General features: G+C 43.0%; 3 protein-coding genes across 3 annotated transcripts in view; 1 reads left to right on the top strand and 2 right to left on the bottom strand.

The window, feature by feature from the left end:
• Positions 1-4,816, bottom strand: part of Trim66 (tripartite motif containing 66) — a 48,891-nt gene extending 44,075 nt beyond the window's left edge. The window contains exon 1 of the mRNA XM_013028761.1: positions 4,766-4,816. The gene's annotated coding sequence lies outside the window, so the exon portion shown is untranslated. The remainder of the gene's footprint in view (positions 1-4,765) is intronic.
• Positions 4,817-15,201: 10,385 nt separating this feature from the next.
• Positions 15,202-17,833, top strand: Rpl27a (ribosomal protein L27a). The gene is made up of 5 exons (XM_013028791.1): positions 15,202-15,248; positions 15,561-15,624; positions 15,936-16,011; positions 16,468-16,642; positions 17,667-17,833. Exons 1-5 carry the CDS (start codon positions 15,246-15,248, stop codon positions 17,793-17,795), a joined length of 447 nt encoding a protein of 148 aa, XP_012884245.1. The 5' UTR covers positions 15,202-15,245; the 3' UTR covers positions 17,796-17,833.
• Positions 17,834-22,920: 5,087 nt separating this feature from the next.
• St5 (suppression of tumorigenicity 5) overlaps positions 22,921-24,789 on the bottom strand; it is a 110,500-nt gene continuing 108,631 nt past the window's right edge. The window contains exons 19-20 of the mRNA XM_013028680.1: positions 24,253-24,339; positions 22,921-23,683 (exon numbers count right to left, since the gene is read on the bottom strand). Of these exons, the coding sequence (XP_012884134.1) occupies positions 23,649-23,683; positions 24,253-24,339 (122 nt within the window). The 3' untranslated portion in view covers positions 22,921-23,648. The remainder of the gene's footprint in view (positions 23,684-24,252; positions 24,340-24,789) is intronic.

The following is a 24,789-nucleotide window of genomic DNA, read 5'->3' as shown; positions in this document are numbered from 1 at the left end:
ACTCCTAAGGCTCTAGAGAGCCAATTAAGGTGAGGAAACTGTTCATGAACTAGAAAGCCACCAATCTGACAGAACTCTGGAACTCCAGCTTCTGCACCTGCCACATACCCAGTTCAATCTTGTGCAGTACAACCTGTCCGCTACCTGGGAGGTTTGGGTCACTGCCTGCAATGGTCCCACACACATTCACAGAAGTTGGACATACTGTCTAGCACAATGAATAAGCAAGTGAACAGCCATTATCTGCCTTACAGGCTCCAGTAACTGAGATCTCATCCCCTGCTTCCTATTTTCACCCAAGGCCATTAGAGCCCCTCCAGCTGAGCTGCTCATTAAGAGTCATTTCCCTCTCTGACTACAAGGTTGTAGCATCTTGCATCAGTTCCCTTTCCTTTGGATCTTCCCAAATCCCCCAAGGCCTGCCCACCAAGGGCCAGTGATTGCTCCCCCTTTCAGCATTAGCTGTGTACAAGGAATATGCTGTCACCCTTAACTAGCTTCAGGAAGCACAGGGCTGCCTGTGGAGGTTATTTAGTATTGTAAATGCTCACTGAGTCCAACTTCAAAGTCAAGAGAGGACCTGAGGTTGCCTCGTATGTTAGTGCCAAGGGTCTAGGAGCTGCAGAGGTGTAACTTTCAGCCAGGACACTTCCCACATATTGACTGCATCCCTCACGTTGAGAATTAGGAAAGATTTTAAGCATATAGATTTTAGAATTTTGATATGAGAATTAAAGCTTCCCAGGCACAATTTGTTATTTAGTTTCTTTGAAGAGAAAAAAAATGTTCTTTTTACTCACACAAGGAAGGAAATATCCAATTAACTGCCCTAATTTAAAAAAATAAAACTACAGGAACCTTGAGAATCTTGAAGACTAAACCAGTATATGGCAAATGTCAGTTTCAGAGAAGCTATCTCATTTCAGGGCTTGCTGAATTTACTTAAAGTATCTTTTTAGTATACTCAGAGGCCAACTTTTGGATATAATTTGGCCTGGGATAGTTTCCAATCAGGCCTAAAAGGAAATAAAGAAGCACTTCCACTTATGACAATGTTTTATCCCAATAATCCCATTGTAAATTGAAAATATTACAAATTGAAAATGCATTTAATACACTTAGCCTAATGAACATCATAGCTTGGCCCAACCTGCCTTAAATGTACTCAGAACACTTACATTAGCTGGCAGTGGAGCTGTGACTCAAGTGGTAGAATGCTAGAAGTGAGCAAAAGCAGCTTAGGGACAGAACCCAGGCCCTGAGTTCAAACCCTAAGACCAGCACAAAAATAAACAAAAAAAAAAACAAACAAAAACTTTAAAGACCTAAATGCTAAAACTATAAAACTCTTAAAACACTGAATTTAAGCAATGATTTTTTTGGCCATGATACCCAAAGCATAGGCAACAAAGGAAAAATGTTTTATGCATCAATGAAATAAATCAGCAACCCACAGAATGAGAGGAAATATTTACAAATCATATATCTGATAGGGACGGATAACCAGAGTATAACAATAATAAAAGAAGATCCCACCTTAAAGTGGGCAAAATTGAAACTCTCATCTAACTCCAAGCAACTTCTTATTTTCCCCTGCTCCCAACAACCACCATTCTACTTCCAGTCTCTACGAATTACTACTCTAGGTACCTCCTTTAACTGGAACCAAATAGTATGTTTTTGTATTCAGCTTTGTTTCATTTAGCACAATGTCTTCAGGGTTCATCCACGTTGCAAGATGTCGGAATTTCCTTCCATACAATATTCCATTGTATGGTCATACCACATTTGTTTATCCATCTGGTGATAGATACCTGGGATGCTTCCAACCTGTGTCTATTGCAAATAATGCAATAAAAATGTGAACATGGGTATACAGATATATCTTCAAGTCCCTATTCAAAATTTCTTTTAGGTATGTAACCAGAAGAATGGTTCTATTAATTCTATTTTTTATTTTTTTAGGAACTGAAATTTTTTTCACAGCAGCTATACTTAAATTACCTGCAACTATGCACAAAGATTCCAATTTCTCTATATCTTTGCCAACACTTGTTATTTTCTAGAGGATTTGGGGAGTTTTGTTTATCAATGAATGTGATTACCTTTTTGTGGTTTTGATTTAGAGTTCTCTAATAGGGATGCTACTAGACATTTATTCATGTGCTTATTGGCCATTCATGTACCTTCTTAGGAGAAATGCCTAAGCCTTTTGATCTTTTGTGAATCAGTTTGTTTTGTAATTATTACATTATATGAGTTAGTTTTGTTGTTTCATCCAGATAGTCTTGGTAAGTTGTCCAGTATAGACCAGAGCCTGAAATCCTACTGCCTCTGGCTCTTGAATATTGGAACTACAGACATGTGCTATTGTGCCTGGCTTTGTGGTTCTTTATACATAGTTTGAATCATTCCAACAGTGCTGGAACTGCTATGACATGTTTAAGAGTCACCTTAGTTATAAATTTACTGTATTTCCAAAGCTCCTTAAGTAATCAAAAATGCCAAATTTACAGATAAGTGGATTACTTTAAGAAAAAAGGTAGGGGGGCTGGGAAGGTGGCTCAGTGGTAGAGCGCATGCCTTGCATGCCAGAGGCCCTGGGTTCAATTCCTCAGCACCACATAAACAAAAAGAAAAAAGCCGGAAGTGGTACTGTGGCTCAAGTGGTAGAGCGCTAGCCTTGAGCTGAAGAGCTGAGGGACAGCGCCCAGGCCCAGAGTTCAGGCCCCATGACCGGACCCAAAAAAACAAACAAACAAGAAAAAAGGTAGGAAGAGTTTGGAGCATGGATGAATTAGTAAAACACCTTCCTAGCAAGAGTGAGGCCCTGAATTCTACCCCAGTAATGAAAAATTATAATGATAGTAATTATAATACATTTAAGTTATAAAAGCAAATATTGTTTATAAATAAGTTTAAAGGCTAATTATAGACCCTTTAAAAGTCATTGTTAAATCATGCTAGATTCCTACTTTTATAACTAGAATATTAAGGGGTTTTTTTGCACCTGTCCTGGGGCTTGAAATCAGGTATTAGGCTCTGTTCCTGAGCTTTTTTGCTCAAGGCTAACACTATACCATTTGAGCCATGGCTCCATTTCAAGCTTCTTGGTGGTTAACTGGAGATAAGAGTCTTAAGGACTTTCCTGCCCTGGCTGGCTTGGAACCTTGATCCTCAGATCTCAGCCTCCTGAGTAGAAAGGATTATAGCTGTGAGCCACAGGTACCAGGCCATTAGGCTTTGTTTTTAACTTATAAAACTTACTATTCTGGGGCTGGAAAGGTGGCTCAAAGTAGAGTGCTTGCATGCATGAAGCCCTGGGTTCAATTCCTCAGCACCACATAAGCAGAAAAAGCTAGAAGTGGCTCTATGGCTCAGGTGGTAGAGTGCTAGCCTTAAGCTGAAGAGCTGAGAGACAGCGCCCAGGCCCTGACTGACAAAAAAATAAATAAATAAATAAAGTTCACACCTATATAATCCTAGCTACTCAGGAGGCTGAGATCTGAGAATCATGATTCAAAGCCAGCCTAGCCAGGAAAGTCTGTGAGACTTTTTAAATATATATATATATATATATATATATATATATATATATTGTAAAGATACTACAGTTACATGAGTAGAGTAATGAGTACATTTCCTACTGAGCATTGTTACCCCCACTTTTGTTTTTCCCACAACTCTCCCTCTGCCACCCCCACACAAGTTGTAAAATTAGTTTTCAACATAGTGTCTTGTGCATATCATTGTTACAAAGGATCAATCTGTATCTTTATTTCAGCATTTTGTTATTTCCCTTTCTCTCCTCCTCTGAGACTCTTACCTCCAATAAATTACAAAAAAAAAAAAAAAAGCCAGAAGTGGAGTTGTGGCTCAAGTGGTTGAGTGCTAGCCTTGAGCAGAAGAAGCTTTGGGACAGCACCCAGGTCTTAACCAGCTAAAATAAAATAAATAAAGCTTAACAAAGAACAAGGCTATGTAAGTTTAAAAAATCATACATTATTTTAGAAATCAAAGTACACCATCTCAGAAGATTGAGAGAGGTTAGGTTGCTTGTCACAGGTTCAGAGGGTTCAAGATCCAGATCTAAGCCACGGTATCTTGAAGAAAACCCACATTTGTGTACAAATCACTTTGGAAATATTACAAGGCATAAACAAAATATTTTAAATGTTGCCACTTGCTTGACTTTCTCCCTGTACAATTTCATTCAATAGATAACTTACTGTACTTCTATTTCATACCATGTGCTAGAATACTGAAATGAAGGGACCTGCTTCCTGTCTCCAAGGACTTTGCAGTTCTCAATGCCATTGTTTCCTAGGAAACCTGACATTCAGGAGTAAGACACATGCTCCCCACTGTCAAGCAGCAACTTAAACAGTGAAAGGTTCTCTTGAAAATCTGTTCATGACCGACACTAGGCAGCCGGCTGTGCTTTCTGATTTCAAGGTTTAATGTAGTAGGACACATCTTTTCCATCTGGGGAGTCAGCCAAACCTCAAAAAAAAACTTCACAGATTTCTTAGTCTGCCACCAATTTAAGGAAATCCCAAAGATGAAAAGTCCCTGGCTTACAAAGCAGATATATTGGGCATCGAGAGGATTTGCTTTGTCTCACAGATTCCCCAGAGTTGCTTTCAGAAATGAGTGTCCCTTGGGCATTTAAATTCTGATTCTGCCTACACCTGAAACTCAGTTCCTGTGAAACAGAGAGAAGCCTGTTCTGCAGAAGGCAGGGAACCTACGCTTTTGTACTTACCATCTAAGACAGTCCCAGCAACCTTGGCAGCATGTCCTAGGTCCTGTATTAAGCTATGGAAGCAGTTCTTACAGAGCAAATGTTGGCAAGGTAGCAGCCGAGAACTCTCATCTTGCAAGTCCCGTTGGCACAATGAGCAAGTCGATGTTATAATGAGTTTAGTCTCTATTGGTTCATCCCTAAAGCAGTATTTCTGATCAGCTAGTATCTGCCTCATAAAGTTCATGCTCATGTCTGTGCCCATCCCTGGGCCTGAAGCTTTTCCGATGACATCCTCAGGGGTGAAGCAGCGTGTAAATCGAGCAAGCTCCACTCCCTATAAGTAAAGCACAAGACAGAGTGATACATTTCTTTCAGAGGGGAAAGTTTCAGGACAGGTCAGTGAAGCCTCAGAGCACAAAGTCTCAAAAGTCCAGGTGATGCCGTTCCCCAGGGATGGAGGCTTAGGCCACAGTCTCAACTCAGAGTCCAACATCTCTGCTACAGAAAACAAAGCCTGGTAGTGTCTGCCACGTTATTTGTTTCTAACAATGGCAGTTGGCCTTCAAAAGGATTCCAGAAGCCAACAATTATTGAAGACCCTAAATAGATTTTTGTGTGAGCAATATCTATTACTATATACCATATTAAAAATGAAAAGAAATATTAATGTATAAAAAAATAATATGAACAGTGAATACAGCTTGGTGTTAAGACATTTGTTTAGCATGCAGAAAGTCCTGGGTTCAAGTCCCAGAATCAAAAAGATAAATAAGTTAGATAAGTAAATAAGTGAACTTTTATAATAAAAAAATTTAAACCCTTACATGTTCACATAAATAACACACTTTTTTTTCTTTTTTTGTCAGTTGTGAGGCCTGAACTCTGGGCCTGGGCACTGTCCCTCAGATCTTCAGATCAAGACTACTGCTCTACCACTTGAGCCACAGCGCCACTTCTGGCTTTTTCTGCTTATGTGGTGCTGAGGAATCGAACCCAGGGCCTCATGCATGCAAGGCAAGCACTCTACCACTGAGCCACTTTCCCAGCCAAATAACACACTTTTGAGAGCAAAGAATTAAAAAAATAAATTTACTGAGAAATGAAATTATTTTTCATGTTTGTCAATCTGTAATGTTTGGTTTAATAGAATATAGCGAAGTTCCTCTGCCTGACTCTCTGCTATATGCTTTTTTGTACAAGAAGAAAATATAGCCCCAAACAGATAGAGATTTGTAAAAAATGGAACTATTGTGTAATAGCTTTATCAGATAATTGTGACTTCTTTGATATTACACAAAAATTTAGCAAACAATAGTTTCTTCAATGTTAGTTGTATAACACAAAAGCTTAAACTATACCAATTAACTTTTCTTCTTCTGTTCCATTAAAATCCAATGATCTAGCCGGGCGTCAGTGGCTCACGCCTGTAATCCTAGCTACTCAGGAGGCTGAGCTCTGAGGATTGCTGTTCAAAGCCAGCCCCGGCAAGAAAAGTCCGAGAAACTCTTATCTCCAACCGGAAGTGGCGCTATGGCCCAAGTGGTAGAGTGCTAGCCTTTAGCTGAAGAGCTGAGCGACAGCACCCAGGCCCAGAGTTCAAGCCCCATGACCGATTAAAAAAAAAAAATCCACAGATCTACCTTGTGCTTTAATCTGTTCTTCTAGCCAAGCATAATTTGGTAATACCATTTATAAATAATTTGGAAAAGAATGAGTCCAGTAATATTCCAAAGACTGATACATTTGTTAAACAATTATAAAGTTACTTGTTAATATCACTTTAATTAAATAAAAAAATTGTTAGGAAACTGTCAAATTCATAGAGGCAGCTAAAACATCAATTCTCACCTTTGCTTGAAAATTTGAAATTTCTAGTCAGCAAAAGTAGTATTTGAGCCAGGCGCCGTTGGCTCACACCTATAATCCTAGCTACTCAGGAGGCTGAGATCTGAGGACTGCAGTTCAAAGCCAGTCTGGGCAAGAAAGTCCCTGAGACTCTTATCTCCAATAAACCACTCAGAAAACTGAAAGTGGCACTGTGGCTCTACCAAAGTGGTGGAGCACTCACCTTGAGCTGAAGAGCTGAGGGACAGTGCCCAGGCCCAGAGTTCAAGCCCTGTGACCAATAAAAAAAAGTAATATTTGGGGCTGGGAAGGTGGCTCAGTAGTAGAGCGCTTGCCTTGCATGTTTGAGGCCCTGGGTTCGATTCCTCAGCACCACATAGGCAAAAAGAAAAAAAAAGCCAGAAGTGGTGCTGTGGCTCAAGTGGTAGAGCGCTAGCCTTGAGCTGAATTGCTGAGGGTCAGCACCCAGGCCAAGTTCAAACCCTGCGACCAAAAAAAAGAAAAGACAAAAGAATCCTGGGAATTCAGGGAGGTGGTTTGGCTTTGCTTTACCTGTGATTACTTACTACATAGGATAAGAATATGAAGAAACTTGGTGCTGTTGGCTCATATCTGTAATTCTAGCTACTCAGGATGCTGAGACCTGGAAGGCCATGATTCAAAGCCAATTTGGGCAGAACAGACAATCAATCCATGGTACTACATTTCCAATTAACTAGCGAAATAATGAACTGGAAGCATGGTAGAGTGCCAACCCTGACTGAAAAAGCCCAGCCAGCACAGGACCTCAGAGTTCAAGCCCCATTACTGGCAAATAAATTTTAAAAAAAACAAAAGGACTTTCAGTTTTGCTTTAAAGAACAACTGAAGTAATATCTTAAGGGTTAAAAAGTTTATAGGCAGCCAGGCACTAGTGGCTCACACCTGTAATCCTAGCTACTCAGGAGGCTGAGATCTGGGGAACACAGCTCAAAGCAAGCCTGGGCAAGAAAAGTCTAGAGACTCTTATCTCCAATTAACGACCAGAAAACCAGAAGTGGTGCTGTGGCTCAAGTGGTAGAGCTCTTACCTTCAGCTGAAGAGCTGAGGAACAGTACCCAGGCCCAGAGTTCAAGCCCCACAACCAACAACAACAACAAAAAATTTTATAGGCAGATGTAAGCAATGGTGTGCCTTGTCTGAGGATAAAGGGAAAGGTCAAATGACCCTTTTCCAATCCCCTTTCTCTGCTGCTCTTTACCACAACAGAATTTCTTTTTCTTCTTCTTTCTCCTTCTCCTTTTTTTTTTTCTAACCCTGGGGTTTGAACTCAGAGCCTGGGCATCCCTGAGTCTCTTTTGCTCAAGGCTAGCACTTTATCACTTAAGCCAGACTGCCACTTCCAACTTTTTCTGTTTATGTGTACTGAGGAATTGAACCCATGACTTCATGCATGCTAGGCAAGCACTCTACCACTAGACCAAATTCCCAACCCTCTATATCTGGATTTCTTGTCAAAGGATGACAACAAATGCTCACATTGCCTTGCCACTGAGGAGTAAGAATTCTAAAGACTGTTTGCTTGAGTAGTACAGAACAAATGATCAAAATTTAGTATTCATTCTAGGTAGAAAATGTGAAATAGGGGCTTGGAAGGTGGCTCAGTGGTACAGTGCTTGCCTTGCATGGATGAGGTCCTGGGTTTGATTCCTTAGCACCACATAAGCAGAAAAAGCCAAAAGTGGTGCTGTGGCTCAAGTGGTAGAGTGCTAGCCTTGAGCTGAAGAGCTGAGGGACAGCACCCAGGCCCAGAGTTCAGGCCCCACAACCAACAAAAAAGAAAAAAGAAAATGTGAAATAGAAACACTAGGTAGTAAGAGAGCACCCACTTTTTGCTAGGCTACTTTGTACCTAGTATTTTTGTTTGCTTGTTTACTATCTGTCTGAAACACAGGTGTAGGGACATAGGCCTAGAACAGGACTTTGTCTTTGTTCTCACCACTATACCTGCTTCTCACTGCCTAGAACCTATGCATAATGCCAGTGCATAGTACATACTCAATGAATATTAAATGAATGGATGAATAAACCTTACTATTTTAGAATTATGAGAAAATTGAGATTCAGAGAGAGTATTATAGGCCCAGTGTAGTATTACAAGAACTACAATCCCTCACTTACTGAGAAAGGAAGGTAGGAGGATCAATGTTCTAGGCTGGTCTGGACAAAAGTTTAAGACCCTATCTAAAAAACAAACCTAAGCCAGGTAAGGGTGGCTCAGGCCTGTAATCCTGGCTACTTAGGAGGCTAAGATTTGAGGATCATAGTTTGAAGCCAGCCTGGGGCGGGAAAGGCCAGGAGACAGCTCCAATTAACCACCAGAAAATCAGAAGTAGGGCTGTGGCTCAAAGTGGTAGAGCACTAGCCTTGAGTGAAAAAGCTCAGGTACAGCACTCAGGCCCTGAGTTCAAGCCCCACGACCAACAACACCAAAAAAATAAAAAAGAGAGAGAGAGAGGAAGAAAGAAAGAAACAAACAAAGAAACAAAGAAAAAAAGAAAGTAAAGCAATAGGGCCAGATGCCAGTGGCTCATACCTCATTACTCAGGAAGCTACTCAGTAGGATACTCTTAACTACACAGAAGGCTGAGATCTGGAGAATCATGATTCAAAGCCAATTTGGGCATGAAAAGTTTGCTAGACTCCAACTCCAAAATAACCAGCAAAAGGTTGGGCTGGAAGTGTAGTTCAAGTGGTACACTGCTGGCCAAACAAGTTTGAGATACTGAGTTTAAAAACCCAGGACTGGGCTGGGAAGGTGGCTCAGTGGTAGCGTGCTTGCCTGAGGCCCTGGGTTCGATTCCTCAGCACCACATAAGCAAAAAGAAAAAAGCCGGAAGTGGTGCTGTGGTTCAAGTGGTAGAGCGCTAGCCTTGAGCTGAAGAGCTGAGGGACAGTGCCCAGGCCCTTCAGGCCCCACGACTGGACCCCCCCCCAAAAAAAACAACCCAGGACTGCCTCCCCCCCAAAAAAGCAATTAGATTTGAAGATATGGCTCAAGTGTTACAGTACTTGCCTAGCAAGTGTGAGGCCTTGTGTTCAATCCCCATTAAAACAAAAATGAAGGGAAAAAAGAGAAAACATATTGTTGGGTCAATAGAATTCAGCTAGTAAAAACAGAACTAGAAAATGAATATGTATCTGTTCTTTCCACTAATTTAATCCCCTGAAATTAAAACCTAAATATTTAAATCTTTTTTGTGTTATCAGATAAACTGCCCTCAAAAACCCTAGAAATCTTCCCTTTACATTTACTATCCTGAAACTTACTGCTTTATTTATTTGGTAGTAATAGGGTTTGAACTCAGAAGCTTTTGCACTCTACCAATTGAGCTACACACCCCAACTCTGCCATCATGTTAATATCAGAATTTTCCATGCTAGTTTCTGACAAAACTTTTAGGAATACAACTACCATGTAGTACGATAAGATTTTTCCTTATAGTACAATAAATTTTGTTTCTTTTTAATGTTGTACATAACTGAGTGCTGGTGCCTCATACTTGTAATCCTATCTACTCACGAGGCTGAGATAATGGTTTAAAGCCAGCCCAGGAAGATAAGTTTGGTAAACTCCACCTTCAAATTTCCAACAAAAAGCTGTACCGGAAGTATGGCTCAAGTGGCTGAGTACCAGTATTACCTCCTTCACCAAACTATTCAATAGAGGGAAGAAAAGACTCTTGGAAATCATGAATCCTCACATTGGGTTATTTTTATTTTGCACTGAAGAAAAATCCTATGGCTGTTCCTCTACATGCTATGTATTTAAAAAAAAACTACTGGGAAAAAACTGAGCCTATGAAAGTTGAAATAGATTGGAAACAGGGCTGTAGATACATAAAGTAAAATAATATACTTGAAGCATATATGAATCATAAAAATGTTCATACTCTAGCCAGGCACCAATGGCTCATGCCTATAATCCTAGCTACTCAGGAGGCTGAGATCTGGGGACACAGTTCAAGGCCAGCTCCAGGCAAGAAAATCCATGAGACTCTGATCTCCAATTGACTACTAAAAGAGCCAGAAGTGGAGTTAAGGCTCAAGTGGCAAAGTGCTGGCTTTTTGCAAAAAAATGCTCAGGGATAGTGCCCAAGCCCTGAGTTCAAGCCCCAGAATTAGCATTAAAACAACAACAACCAAAAAAAAGTAGCAACAGCAACAAAAATACCCCAGACTAGAAGTATGGCTCACATGGTTGTCTCTCATCTATGAGAAAGAGAAAACAACAACAACAACAACAAAAAAAAAAAACAGTGAGTAAAAGACCTTGAGTTCAAGACCCAGTACTGACAGACACACTGTGCACAAGTGTGCGCATGCACGCACACAAGCACACACGCGCTAATGTTTATGCTCTATAATCCAGCAATGCCACTGCTGGGAATTTATCCTAGACAAGTAATTCCACAAAAGAAAAAAGTATATGCACAAAAATGTTCATAGCATCCTTGTTTCTAATAACGAACACTATAATAAAAGTAAAGACTAAAAATACACACAAAAACTGGTTTAGTATATTGTAGAACATGCTGAAGGTAAATTACTCTTCAGCTGATAAAAATAATCCCTAAAGGTCTGGGATGTAGCTCAGTGATACAGTGCTTACTTGAATGCTTCAATCCCCAGCATCACTACACCAAAAAAAAAAAAATCCTTAAGATTGGGCAGTGATTTAGAAAACATCATGGAATTAAACAAAGTAATAATCAACTTTGCATATAGTTATATATCCATGTAAACAAAAGCTAAAAGGTGATATTCAAGAATGCAAACAACTTTGTAAGGTGATATGACTCCAGTTAATTATGCATTTTTCATAATTTATTAGGGGACGATTTTTTCTATAACATAAAATGTTTTAATTCTCAAATAAATTTAATGTCTGAATTTTTCTCTACTTCTCTCTTAGAAATGCTGCCTCTTCTCATCTTGAATTAATAATAGTCTTATTTTAAAAAAAGAAAGCATGGCCAGGCACTGGTGGCTCACCCCTGTAAATCTAGCTACTCAGGAGGCTGAGATCTGAGGATCTCAGTTCAAAGCCAGCCCAGGCAAGAAAAGTCTATGAAAGTGTCTATGGAAGTGTCACTGTGGCTCAACTGGTGGAGTGCTAGCCTTGAGCTGAAGAGCTGAGGGACAGCACCCAGGCCCAGAGTTCAAGCCCTGTGACTGCCAAAAAAACAAACAAGGCATCATAATATTTCTAAATGTTTAAATGTAGAAATGGAGAGTAGAACGCCAGGGCTGGAAGCAGTCACACTCCCGACAATAGCTGTTGTCTGAAGGACTGCTGATGAAATCAGGAACCCAGAAGGGAGAGGCAACACCAAGGCAGTGTGTCCTCAAGGCCATTTGGAGAGAGATCTGAGGTTTACCTGCCTCATCATCGTCTCCCTTTGGCTCATTTCATAGCCATTTTCTGAGGCTGACTCTCTGTGGGTACTTATCTCATACTGAGATGTCACAAAGCCATGCTATACTTCAGAAGAGATGTCACAGACAAAACTTCTCAGGGATCTGATGGAAAGGGACAGGTCACCTCCTCAACTTTATACAGATCTCAGCTATTCAGAGCTGGAGGCTAGGGAAACTGAACCTCATTGAACAAACACCACATGAGCCTTAGCTTTAAATCCCTTGGTTGCCTTGAGAAGGAGATGGAGCTGGTTAGGAAAACCTAAGACAAATTAGTGCCCAGGCATGGCCCTCCCCTGGACATCAAACCACCAACGAGAAGACTAATAGGTGGGTGCAGAACCCAATGCAAAGTGCTGGCCCTATTCAGAGAGGGACCATGGAATTGGCAAACTATTCAGAGGCAGTTTCTCAGCTCCCAGAACCCTACATCTACCTTTGCAATAGTCTCAATCCTTGTTCCAGGCTCCAGTCAAAACATCTGATAGTTACCTTCCATCCCCAAGACTCTACCCAGCTTACCTCCATTGACTGAGTATCTTTCCAAGAGTAGTTCCTGGGTGACTTAAAACACTCCACATACACTTATAGGCCAGTTTTGATGTCAAATGAAGATGATCTCTTCTTAGACCTTGTCTACCTTTCTGCTGATCATAGACTAAGACTGAAGGAGTGATGAAGAGCATAATGTTGTGAGGTCAGAGGGGGAGTGGTCAGTGAAGTAAAAGCAGGGAGAAACCCAGGCTCTGTACTTTACCAGCTATGTTGCCTCTGATGAGTCACTACACTGTTTCTTCTATGCCTGTTTTCTTCTGCATAAATTGAGGCTGGGAGTACTGCACACTGAGATTTTATAAACAGTAAGGTGCTTTGAAGATATTGGGGCTATTACAACTGTGGACTAGAGTGTTCTTAGAAGAAACAGAATATAAGGTGGGCCTTAACAGGTTGAGATTTCAGATATGCACTCAGGAAGAGGATGAGCATTCCAGGTATAAGAAATGGCATGAGTAAAAGCAAAATGGAGAGGTACCAAGTATGACTGAAGTAAAAAGATTGTATAAGGGCAAATGGAGGAAGGCTGTATTCTGTGGGTAGGCTGTATTCTGTGAAAGACAAAGAATTCGAAGGTTTAGAATGCAGGTGGGATGACTGCAGAAACTCCAGACAAAAGATAGGGTGACTCCAAGTAACTTACCACCCCCAAAAAGCTGTCAGTGGAACTGTGGTTCAAGTTGTATAGCAAAACAGCTCTAGGCTTGAGTAAAACAACTTAGGGACAGAGTCCAGGCACTGAGTTCAATTCCCACAACAAGCACAAGAAAAAAAAATGGATGAGGGCCTGAATGAAGAAATGAAGAAAATGGTGCTAAGGCTAAAAAAGAGTAAGTAATTTCATAAAGAAACAAAAAGATGTTGACAGCAAATTAGAGGAAGAGAGTCTATGGGAATAATTATCTGATCTGACAACATTATGTCAATGGACAATAGTGTCACTCTCCATATTAAAAAATAAAGTGCCAGTGAGCAAAGACAGTTGCCACGATATATTTGTCTGTAGTGTCTAAGGCCAGGAATCAAGTGAGTATCTTGGGTGTGGAGCTTAATAGAAATGTGAATAGAAGCCACTCAAGATCTTCTATGTGGAAAGAGGAACAGAACTCAAACTAAGAAATGCCAACATTTAAGTGGTGGCATAGCTGGTGAAGTAGGAGGAAGGAAAAGAAGTCAAAGGAGTAAAGTACAATAGAAAGAACAATTGACATGAAGAATTCAGTAAGTCTCTTCACTTTGACGGTTGGTGAGGTTAGTAAGAGCTGTTTTGCTGAAGGTTACGAAGCGGATTAAACAATGAACAGGGGCTAGCAAATACACTTTGTAGGCTACTCTTTTGGGGAACTTGACTGTAAAGGAAAGCGCAAGGGTGGTAAACAGGGAAAACTGAATGTATGCTGGCTCAAACTTTACCTAAAGAGAGCAAGGCAAAGAAATTTAATACACTCACATTGAGAGGATAATTGAGGGAATGGAATCTTCAATACTGGCTGAAGGAACTGTCTAGAGATGGAAGAGATGTCTTTTCTACTCTTTGGTTAGAAATATTTATTTGTTGAAGAGAACATGCAAGGAACTGGGAGTGCATGAATTTAAGAGAAAACCACCAAACCTTTAACTAGCAGAGAAGAAAAATGAAACTTGACAAGTATGTAAGATCACACTAAATTTTTTGGTGGTAAAGGTGAGCAAGTGAGTGACTGTGACTGAATTGAGTCAGGGGAAATGTTTGCACCCATACTGGGTAGGCAGAAGAAAGGGCTGGGGTACCACAAATCAGGTTCTGGAAAAAAAATTTAATTGTAATCTTTAGAAAAACAATTTATAGAATCTGGGTCCCGGAAGCCTAGCAGGTGGTTACAACTTGAGAGGACACCAGTGAAGAAAGCAGAAAGAGGAAAGGAGAAAGGAAGGGAATGTCCGGTTTAGGAGGGATGGCAGAAGGCCCCTGACATTCCGAGAGAAGTTGCAACATTCCAAGGGCTTCACACAAAGAGGGGCGGGCTGGTGGCGCTGTAATCACGGCTATTGGGGGGTCAGGGAGAGGAACAGAACTAGCTCTGGGCCTGCCTCCAGAAGCTAGCTCTAAGAGACCTTATCTCCAAAAACAAAAATGCACAGGTCGGCCAAGTGGGAATGCGCTGGCCTAGATACGCGCGGCCCGAGGTTCAGTCCCCAGTACCTGGAAAAAGAAACCACATTACCCACCCACCCCAAAACAACAACACGGGGTAGGGGGAACACATGAGATTACAAAGGCCGGGCATCTGGCTGAGAGGTCACCGAGGCCTTTCGGGTAGGCATAAGTGGTTCCGGGGCCAAGACTAGAAAAAGGCCAGGCCCACCCAGGCCGCACCAAAGCAGCGCGCAATGCCATGCTGCAAACTCCTGCACCAGAGCTGGTACACCCGGCTGGCTACAAAGGTCCTGAGAGGGTCCGCCGCCGCCACGCCGCGAGGACTCGGCAGGGAAGGAGAGGACTAGCCTTAGAACCGGCGGCGCACAGGAGACTGACACTCGCGAGATCGACGAAGCCCCGCCCGAAGCCGGAAGTGAGGTCCCTTAGTCCCGCCCTCCCGGGGCTCCATACCTCGCGAGACTTCGGCGGAGACCTCCCTCTTTGGTCTCGGCCGCCGACATGGTAGGTGGTTCTCTTCTTTCCTCCGTCTCCTCCCGGCCGGTGGCACTGAGCTCCGCTTTCCCCGGCCTCCCCGCCACTTTCCCCAGGTTGGGGCGCGTCTTCCAGGCTGTGCGTGGCCGGCCTCGGGGCAGGATGGAGGGCGTGGGTCCGGGCCGGAGCTGCTGGCGGCCGCGTGTGCGGCCCCGGGTCCGGGTCTCGTCCCGGCGCCGCCCTGGCACGGCCTGCAGAGGCCCATCGCGGGCCGGCGGGCATCGCCCCTCTCCCCCGCCCTTCTTCCTTAGGCCTTACTAGTGAACTCCTTTTCGTACACAGCCATCCAGACTGAGGAAGACCCGGAAGCTGCGGGGCCACGTGAGCCACGGCCACGGCCGCATCGGTAAGTGCTAACTTCTGGTCGGCCACCGGGCTCTGTTCCGGTCGCTCAGTCAGGAGATTGGGAGCTTAGAAGTGAGTTCGAAGAAAGACCTTACGATAGCTTTTTTTCTCTCCTCTTGGAGGGATCTGTAAAGGGTTTAGTAGTAGCAGGAGGATAGAAGATTTTAAGCGCGGGGCATGGTAATTAAAAGTTGGGTTGCGGTGATGGGGAGCGTGGAAAAGAGGCGTAGGCTGAGAAGAGCATAAAGCAAGAGCGTAGAAATGAGCGCCTAGAGAAGGTTGTGTTAGCCATGTAGTTGTGTATTCCTGCAGGCAAGCACCGGAAGCACCCGGGAGGACGCGGTAATGCTGGTGGTATGCATCACCACAGGATCAACTTTGACAAATAGTGAGTTGCTTGGACTTCGCTTTTAACTAATTCGGACAGCCTAGGAAAGTTGTAATTGTTTTGGGTAAACCAGTTGTCGAGGCTAGAGTCACGCTTGGGTATCGGTTGTTGCCTTAGTGTGCTAGAGTCCTCGAAGAATAAATGCTGACCTTATTCACTGGCTGTGTGCTTTGTGGCACAGTCAGTCACCAGGTTAGTGACACGCTTCTAGTTAATGTATGAAAAGTGGATTTTTCTATCTCCCATCAATTAGAAAGAAGTTTTATTTTGACAATTGAGGAAATCTGTAATAGATGTACTTTTTCCATAGACTGAACAGTAGTGTACTTCAGTGACAAGATTTTTTTGGGAGGTGCCTGCTAGGTGCTAGTCATAGCAGTTGAAGGCTGTGCCTACAGAGATGATAAAGCCTCTTACTGGAACAAGGTTATAAAAGTGATTGCCTTCTCTTCCCAGTCACCCAGGTTACTTTGGGAAAGTTGGTATGAGGCATTACCACTTAAAGAGGAACCAGAGTTTTTGTCCAACTGTTAACCTTGATAAATTGTGGACATTGGTCAGCGAGCAGACACGGGTGAATGCTGCCAAAAACAAGACTGGAGTTGCTCCCATCATTGATGTGGTTCGATCGGTAAGTGAGATATTTTGTAAAGTTCCTTGTCTGGCCTTAAACTAAGCTTTTCCCTGAGATCTGTCTTGTACTTAGCCACTAAGAAATTCCACCTTTGGGTAGGATCACCAACCTCAAGTAACTGAGTTTGGCCAAAACAGAACTATTTCCTACTCCTGTTGTGGTCCCATTTTCTCTTTGAGAAGTGAAAATTCAGGGCTGGGAAGGTGGCTAAGTGGTAGAGTGCTTGCCTTGCGTGCATGAAGTCCTGGGTTCGATTCCTCAGCACCACATAAGCAAAAAAGAAAAAAAGCTGGAAGTGGTGCTGCGGCTCAAATGGTAGAGCACTAGCCTTGAGCTGAAGAGCTGAGGGATAAGCGCCTAGGCCCAGAGTTCAGGCCCCACGACCGGACCCAAAAACAAAAACGTTTAAAGAAATGAAAATTCAGCACAGATTGATCAGATGTTTTGCTGTGTCTTCCTCAGGACAGTTGGAATGATGCTCTCAATTCACTTCATTGCTACTTGTATATTGTTGTAACCAGTAACCACTTTACCTATTGCCCTGATCCTACCAAGTTCGTTTCTTGGCTAGAGTTTTATTCTGGTCATGAAGTACAACTCTAGGTTCTCTAAGTATTATTCAGGGCCTGCATTATTGTGACTATTCCACTGATACATTGTACTCCATTCATCCTATCCCTGTACACCCATCCAAATTAAGCTTTAAATCTTTTCCTAGTGTTCCTTGAGATTTTAGTGGTCAGAACTTTTCAGTATTCTTGGGGTGATTGTCCTTTGGGAGATTGCTTAGCTTGAGACTAGAGTCACATCCTGACATGGTACTTGTCTTGGTGTGCTAGAGTTCTCAAAAAGAATCTACTGGTCTTGATTCACTGATGGGGGATGGCAGTGCCCCCATTAATGCCTAGATCAGAAACATGCCCACATGGATTTTTAGAGAGTGATTGGCAGGTTTTTTTTCTTATCACATTTGGGGTGTTCATATCTGCTATGCTATATTGTAAATTCTTTTCTCTCCTAGGGCTACTACAAGGTTTTGGGGAAAGGAAAGCTTCCGAAGCAGCCTGTCATCGTGAAAGCCAAATTCTTCAGCAGAAGAGCTGAGGAGAAGATTAAGGGTGTTGGGGGTGCCTGTATCCTGGTGGCTTGAAGCCACATAGGAGGTTCATTAAATGTTTAACATCCTTTTGATTTGTGGTCTGAGTAAGGTTCTAAAGTGGCATCTCTACCTTCTTGTCTGTATATTGGGATCCTGTCAGATGGATCCTGAAATGTATGGCCTCTGCCTAATACCTGTTGACAATTAGAATTTGTTTTTAAAAGACTCTTGGCAGCTGTTCTCCAACAAGTAGGAGAGTATGCCCTAAGCTATTTGTGGTTAGAAATTTTTTTTCACTTGCAAAACATTTTTTATGGGGCAGTTATTTATCTTCAAGATTTTGAGGGATATTAAGACTTAGTTCTTAGGCCAAAGCTTTTCCTACTTGGCCACTCATCTTCTACCAAATAATTTCAGTGAAAGTGAGAATATGCTGGTTTGGGGTTTTGTTGGTGGTGGTCCTGGGGCTTGAACTGTGGGCTTTAGTGCTGTCCCTCAGCTCTTTAGCTCAAGGTGAGTGCTCTACCACTTGAGCCACGGTGCCACTTCTGGTTGTCCGGCAGATTTTCCTGCTCCGCTGGCTTTGAACTGTGATCCTCAGATCTCAGCCTCCTGAGTAGGATTACGGGAGGCTGGCTTTAAAAAAAACCAGCTAAAGCAGGGCTTAGTGCTATATCTCAAGTGGCTGGCTGGAGTGCCAGAATATAGCAAGGAAAGTGTGACTAACCTGCTCATAGGCAAAGTCTGCCTGTACTCGGAGGGGAGGGTCTGGTGGCTGGTTTTCCTTCATCTAGAGTCCAGACTTAACCTACTCAGAAACAGCCAGAAATAAATTCTGGTTCCCAAGGCACTTCCATTTGCCTCTCCTGACAATTTCTTTTGTTCCATGATTTCCTGGGGGTCACACTTGCAAACATACTTCCCCTTAGGCAGCTGGTTTATTACACCAGGAAGCTCACTTTCATGATGGCGACTTTCAGAACCTCAGACATTTCTAAAGATGGCAAGTGCCTAATATATTAAGGACACCCTGAGCTTAAAAAATGCTTGGGCCCCCTTAGAAATATTCTGAAAGTGAGGAAGGAAATTTTCTCTTTGGAGGGTGAGGGAGATGGCTTTAGGTAGTACATAGTTGCTTTTAAACTTTTACTTCTCACCTCCAGGTTTTTGTGTTTTTGTTTTTGGTAGATTGTGGTGTTTGAACTCAGGGCCTGGGCACTGTCTTTTGAGCTCTTGCTCAAAGCTAAAGCTCTAACACTTTGAGCTACATCTCCCACTTGCAGTTTTTGAGTGGCTAACTGGAGATGACTAACGGGGACCTGTCTGCCTAGGCTGGCTTTGCAAAGCATGATCTTCAGATGTCTCCTGATTAGGAGTACAGGTGTAAGCCACCAGCACTTTCCTTCTTCCAGTTCTTAGTAACATTTGTGTATGCCATTGGGTACAAGTAGATATGAAATAAAAGTGATATATGGGTTTTTTTTAACCAAATGCCCATTTCATACTAAAGGGCAATATAAATGGGTAAAGGATAACGTCAAATGGCTACTGTAAACAAATCATGTGAGGCATTTTCTTGTTTGGTTTTTCATGTTTTTTTTAATGCCTTATGCTTTAACAATTTTAAAAGCCTCTTCCTGGGGTCCTGATTCCAGACTGTTGTGTACTAATTTAAAGAGTTCTTTTTGGGGGGAGGGGGGCTTGGTTGTAGGGCCTGAATTCTGGGTCTGGGCGCTGTCCCTAAGCTCTTCAGCTCAAGGCTAGCACTCTACCACTTGAGCCACAGTGCCACTTCGGCTTTTTTCTTTTTTGCTTATGTGGTGCTGAGGAATTGAACCCAGGGCCTCATGCCTTGCAAGGCAAGCACTCTACCACTGAGCCACCTTCCCAGCCCTAAAGAGTTCTTAATAGTACTTTCAAAAAGTATTTCAAACCAGTTGTAGGTGTGATGAGTCAATACAGCTTCCAAACTTAGCAGAGTCAACAAATGAGATTTCAAATCAAGCATAAAAGAATCTAGTCCTGGGGCTGGGAAGGTGGCTCAGTGGTACAGCGCTTGTCTTGCATGCATGAAGCCCTGGGTTCAGCTCCTCAGCACCATATAAGCAGGTAAAAAGCCGGAAGTGGCACTGTGGCTCAAGTGGTAGAGTGCTAGCCTTGAGTTGAAGAGCTGAGGGACAGTGCCCAGGCCCACGACCGGACCCCCCCCCCAAAAAAAAAAATCTAGTTCTCAAAAGCTGGATACTGAGCTGGCACTGGCAGCTCAAGTCTACAATCCTACCCTACTCAAGAGGCTGGGAATACGAGATTGTGGTTCAAAGCCAGCCTGGGCAGGAAAGTGAGACATCTCCAGCTAACTACCAGAAAACCAGAAGTTGCCCTATGGCTCAAAGTGGTGGTAGAACTCTCGACTTGAGCTGAAGAGCTCAGGTACAGCGCCCATGCCCAGAGTTCAAGCCCCACATTGGACAAAAAAAGCGATACTGAAAAGCAAAGTTGTTCAAATAAAGTTACTGAACTGGTTTTGAAATACTCATGTAAGTACACTAAACTGTTAAGCAGTCCTCCCCACCCTTTACTGAGATGTGTGCAAAGAATACTAATGTGTCTTATAATTTTGACCTTATAATGGTAAAAAATTAATAATCATGCCCCAGAGACAAGATTACAAATGAGGCATGGTATGTGAAGCAGCAACACAGTGCAGGTAAAACCGGAACTAAATGACATTGAAAAGCCATGTACCTGCATTCCTTAGAAACTTGTCTTGGTTATTCTGTTAGCGTTTGGGCATCAAAACAGTCATAGTCCCTGTGAACTATGCCTTTGGTTCAAATAGCATAGAAACAGAAGGTATGTATTGAACCTAGCAGGGTCTCATACATGCTGGCAAGTACTCTAAAACCCATAGTGTGGTTTTACTAGAGCATCATTACTAAAAAAACATTAAAATGGTAGAATGGGACAGACTGCCCAGCATCAAAAATCACATCTTTAATAAAGGCAGGTGAGGGTGATGTATACAAAAGCTATGGCAGGTGGATCTAAGTTTGAAAAGTTCAGGCTACACAGCAAGACAAGGGTGGGGTAGGATGACACCCTTACAATTGCTGTGAGGAGACAGTATTACCTTTCATCTGAGTTGCCTCGGAATTATCAGAAAGACATTTAAGTACGCATTTGAATGGTAACAATACCATTTGGGGAATGTTTTATAGCTTATTTTTTGGTATTGGTCTGAGGGCTTGAACTCAAGGCCTAGGTGCTGAACCTGATTTGCTTTTGCTCAAGCAAGGCTAATGCTTCTTCTTGAGCCACAGGGCAACTTTCAGCTTTTGGTTGTTTTAGGGAAGGTAAGGGTCTTAGACTTTCCATGCTGGCTTCAAACTGCAGTCCTCATATCAGCCGCCTAGGTTTCTAGGATTACAGGCATGAGCCACCAGTGCCTGGCTGTTTTACAAATTCATTGTCCCATTATTTTCACTTGTTTTTCAATCATTAGATATCCTGTAATAGAAGGGTGAGTTCTACACAACCAAAACCTAGCTTAGAACACTACTACTTACAGATACTTAATCCATCCCATTGTTTTCATAGATTTTTACTATAGCTGCTGTTTGAATCAAGGAATCTGGTACTGTTTTGTTCAGAATATTACCAAAAATTGTTAATCACAAAGGAAACCTTTAAGTTACTCAGCAGGAGTTGTTAATTCAGCACTGTTAGTAGTCTGCATAGGAATTTTTTTTCTTTTTTTGGTGTCAGTACTGGGGCTTGAACTCAGGGCCTGCCCTTTTTTGCTCAAGGCTAGTGTTCTACCATTTGAGCCACAGCTCCACTTCAGGCTTTTTAGTGGCTAACTGAAGGAGACTCAGACCTTCCTACTGGGACTGGGTTTATTTTGGGGGGGGAGGTTCGGTTGTGGGGCCTGAACTCTGGGCCTGAGCACTGTCCCTCAGCTCTTCAGCTCAAGGCTAGCACTCTACCACTTGAGCCATAGCGCCACTTCTGGCTCTTTTCATTTTGCTTATGTGGTGCTGAGGAATCTAACCCAGGGCCTCAGGCATGCAAGACAAGCGCTCTACCACTGAGCCATATTTACACACGCATTAATAACAAAGTACTTCCCTTGGATTTCTCTTAAAAGTAAGCTATTTCTAAGCCACATTAACTATGAATCTCATCTCAAGATATTAGGGGGGCAATTTTTATAGCATTTATTATTTAAAAATCTGATGGTTCAGAATCCATAGTTTAGGAATCGAGAGGACAGCTTTGTGGAAGCAGAACTTGAGAAGTCTTAAGACATGAGACATACACTGTACTCAGAATCTCCTCTCCCCTAAGGCTTCTGTGCCATGCCATACAATCACTCAATGGGCCCTGAGAGCCCATTCTAAGTGGGTGTGGCCAGTGTGGGTTTTCACGCTGCAGCCCCAGCAGTGAGGAAGGAAACATTCCTCTGAGATTTACCTAAGGAACAAAAGTTGAAAAACTTAGAAGAATGTCTTATGATTTGATCACATGTGTTAAAGTTCTTGGGGCCTCAGTAAAAGTGGGAGATTGAGAAATGATCGGTCTTGGAGCTGGTGGCCCTTGCCTGTAATCTCAGGAGACAGATCCGAGGATCGTGGTTCAAAGCCAGCCTGGGCAGGAAAGACAAACTTAAATATTTAGTTAACCACTAGAAAACTGGAAGTGGCACCGTGGCTCAAGTGGTAGAGCACTAACCTTGAGCTGAAATGCTGAGGGACAGCGCTCAGGCCCAGAGTTCAAGCCCCATTACCAACCCCCCCTCCCACAAAAAAAAAAAATCATTGTTAATGGGTCATGGCTGTAACGAAGCCCAGGCCTGGCCATTAGCTGGGCCACAAATGTCAGGACATCCTGATATCACCTAGTAGTGCTAAAGAGCATTCTTCCCATCACTGTAAATGTGAATGAACAGCTAGCTACTGGAGAAGGAAGTGAAACAAACAATAGTTGGTGATTTCAAGGTCTACTCATAGAAATCAAGCCAGAGAATTCAATTTTAGGGGAGGTCAGTGAACTCATACTGAAGATAACCCACTCATTCATTGCTCACATGACGTTGTATCCCCGATTGATTTTCTCAGCCCATTCCCAGAACTCAAGATAATGAAGCCAGGGAACACATGGGGCTCTTGGGCCCAAATGGCTGTACACTGTTTATTGAGAACACTTGTTGATGGTGGGAAGGAGGGAATGCCCTGTACCGCATCAATGGCCACGTGGCCACCACTGGCTGGGAGCAGAGCCCAGAGAGCACACAGGCAGAGCTGAGGGTGGGCGTCCCATAATTCACTGACCATCTCGGCACCAGGTCCAGAACCTGGTTCCATGCTGCAAATGGAGACAAATAAACTTTGCCTTTCAAAAACAGGCTAGAGGGAGGAGACTACCAGAAAAAAAAAATAGAAACTCTAAGATTAAAAATAATAGTCCTCCTGTACATAACAAGACAGTGTCTGCTCTCCAGGGCCCGAGACTGGCAGCAGGGGCTGAAGGCAGGCAGGCAGGCCAGAAGCCTCCAGGGAAGATCAGTGGTTCGGCTGAGACAGTCAGCTGCACATAATTGGCCAGTCACCAGCACCCAGCAACACTCCATCCATTCTCAGGCAAGGCGGAAAAGCACCCAGCCCCTTGGGAATATACAGATATTTACCAGATTCTCTTTGCATGTTACAAAAACAGTTAAGAAGGCTAATAGCAGATTATTTACAAACAGTATCCTGGGATGTGGTGAAGGCAGCGGTGGGCTGGCTTGGAGGTGGGGTCTGTGGGGCGGGGCAGAGCAGCCACAGCAGCCCAGAGGGTCCCAAGCTGAGCCCTCTCCCCACCACCCTTTGAGGCACTGGACTCCCGCTACTGGGAAAGGTGTTTTTAATTCTTCTTGTGGAGGAACTTCATTTTGTTGCCTGTTAGCCAGAGAGAAGAGAGAATGTTTCAATACACTTCTGACCTTTACTACCGTCTTGCCAGCCATCCTACCCTTCTTCAATCTGGGTGATGAAGACACTAATTCAGGCACTGACATTCAAACCTATGATTGGGGTAAACTATTTAACCCTCTTTGACTTCAGCTTTCCTTTAAACTGAGATACTGATGGCCTGTGATCTCAGTGACTTTGAAGGAGTGGGACTTTGCAGGCGGGACACTGCTGCTCCATAGGCTTTATACCTAGAGAAAAGCTCATTGTCCCTAGTGGTCCTCATTTGACTCAGGAAGGTGTATATCCAGAAAGAGCCAACTTATGTGATGACTGGGTTTCACTTTGTTCTGCAGCTTGATCAATCCTGTGCTAAATGCCCTAGGAGCACTAGCTTGGGCACTTGGTCTTCATGCACTAAAGGCTCCCCTCCAGCTCTGTCTACAGCTCCTGAATAATTACCTGCTGGCACTACTTTAGAGTATTTTAGGGTGTAGAAAACCCAGGACTTCCCTCCTTGACTGCACAGCAATCTTATTAGTAACAAGACTGCTTACCCAAGCCTCGGAGAAACTTGTTCATCCCACTCTGCTCAGTGTCAGGGAGCTCCTCCAAATACTGCTCCACTCGTTGCTCAAAGAGGCCTTGGGGAAGAGGAAAAAGGGAACCAGGGAGGAGAACAGTTACTAGAAGTCTATAGGCTCAGCCAGTGATTTTTAGTGGTCACCACAGATTGCCACTGCTGAATGCACATGTGTGAACTGTAGAGTGATGAGGCTACCCTGCTATTCAGAGCAGCCTCCATATAGGTGCCTCTAGCTTCCTTTATAAACTCTTACATGGTGGTTTAAAAGGTTTATCAAACTAAATTGAGTAATATTAGTGGGAATAAGAAACAATATCCCTGAGGTTAGACACAAAGGTCTGGAAAAGACAAACCCTAGAGAGAACCAATAACTAGAGATCAAATAACCATGTAAAACAGCCCAATCCTCCTCAAGGGACTTCCCAGCCCCTTGGGACATCAAAAGCCCCCATATCACTGGATCTAGTCCTTGGCTAATGAATAATGACATGTGAGAAAGAGATGGGCA

The sequence above is a fragment of the Dipodomys ordii genome, unplaced genomic scaffold (assembly GCF_000151885.1).
Source record: "Dipodomys ordii isolate 6190 unplaced genomic scaffold, Dord_2.0 Scaffold113, whole genome shotgun sequence".
In the NCBI taxonomy this organism is placed as follows: Eukaryota; Metazoa; Chordata; class Mammalia; order Rodentia; family Heteromyidae; genus Dipodomys; species Dipodomys ordii.
The sequence above is the reverse complement of the archived record's forward strand: the minus strand, read 5'-3'. Positions and strand labels throughout refer to the sequence as shown.

What these genes read in the sequence shown, in the direction of transcription:
- Rpl27a (XM_013028791.1), top strand. An exon ending in CCACGGCCACGGCCGCATCG is followed by an intron (nt 15,625 to 15,935) that starts GTAAGTGCTAAC and finishes GTATTCCTGCAG; the next exon opens with GCAAGCACCGGAAGCACCCG. An exon ending in TCATTGATGTGGTTCGATCG is followed by an intron (nt 16,643 to 17,666) that starts GTAAGTGAGATA and finishes TTTCTCTCCTAG; the next exon opens with GGCTACTACAAGGTTTTGGG.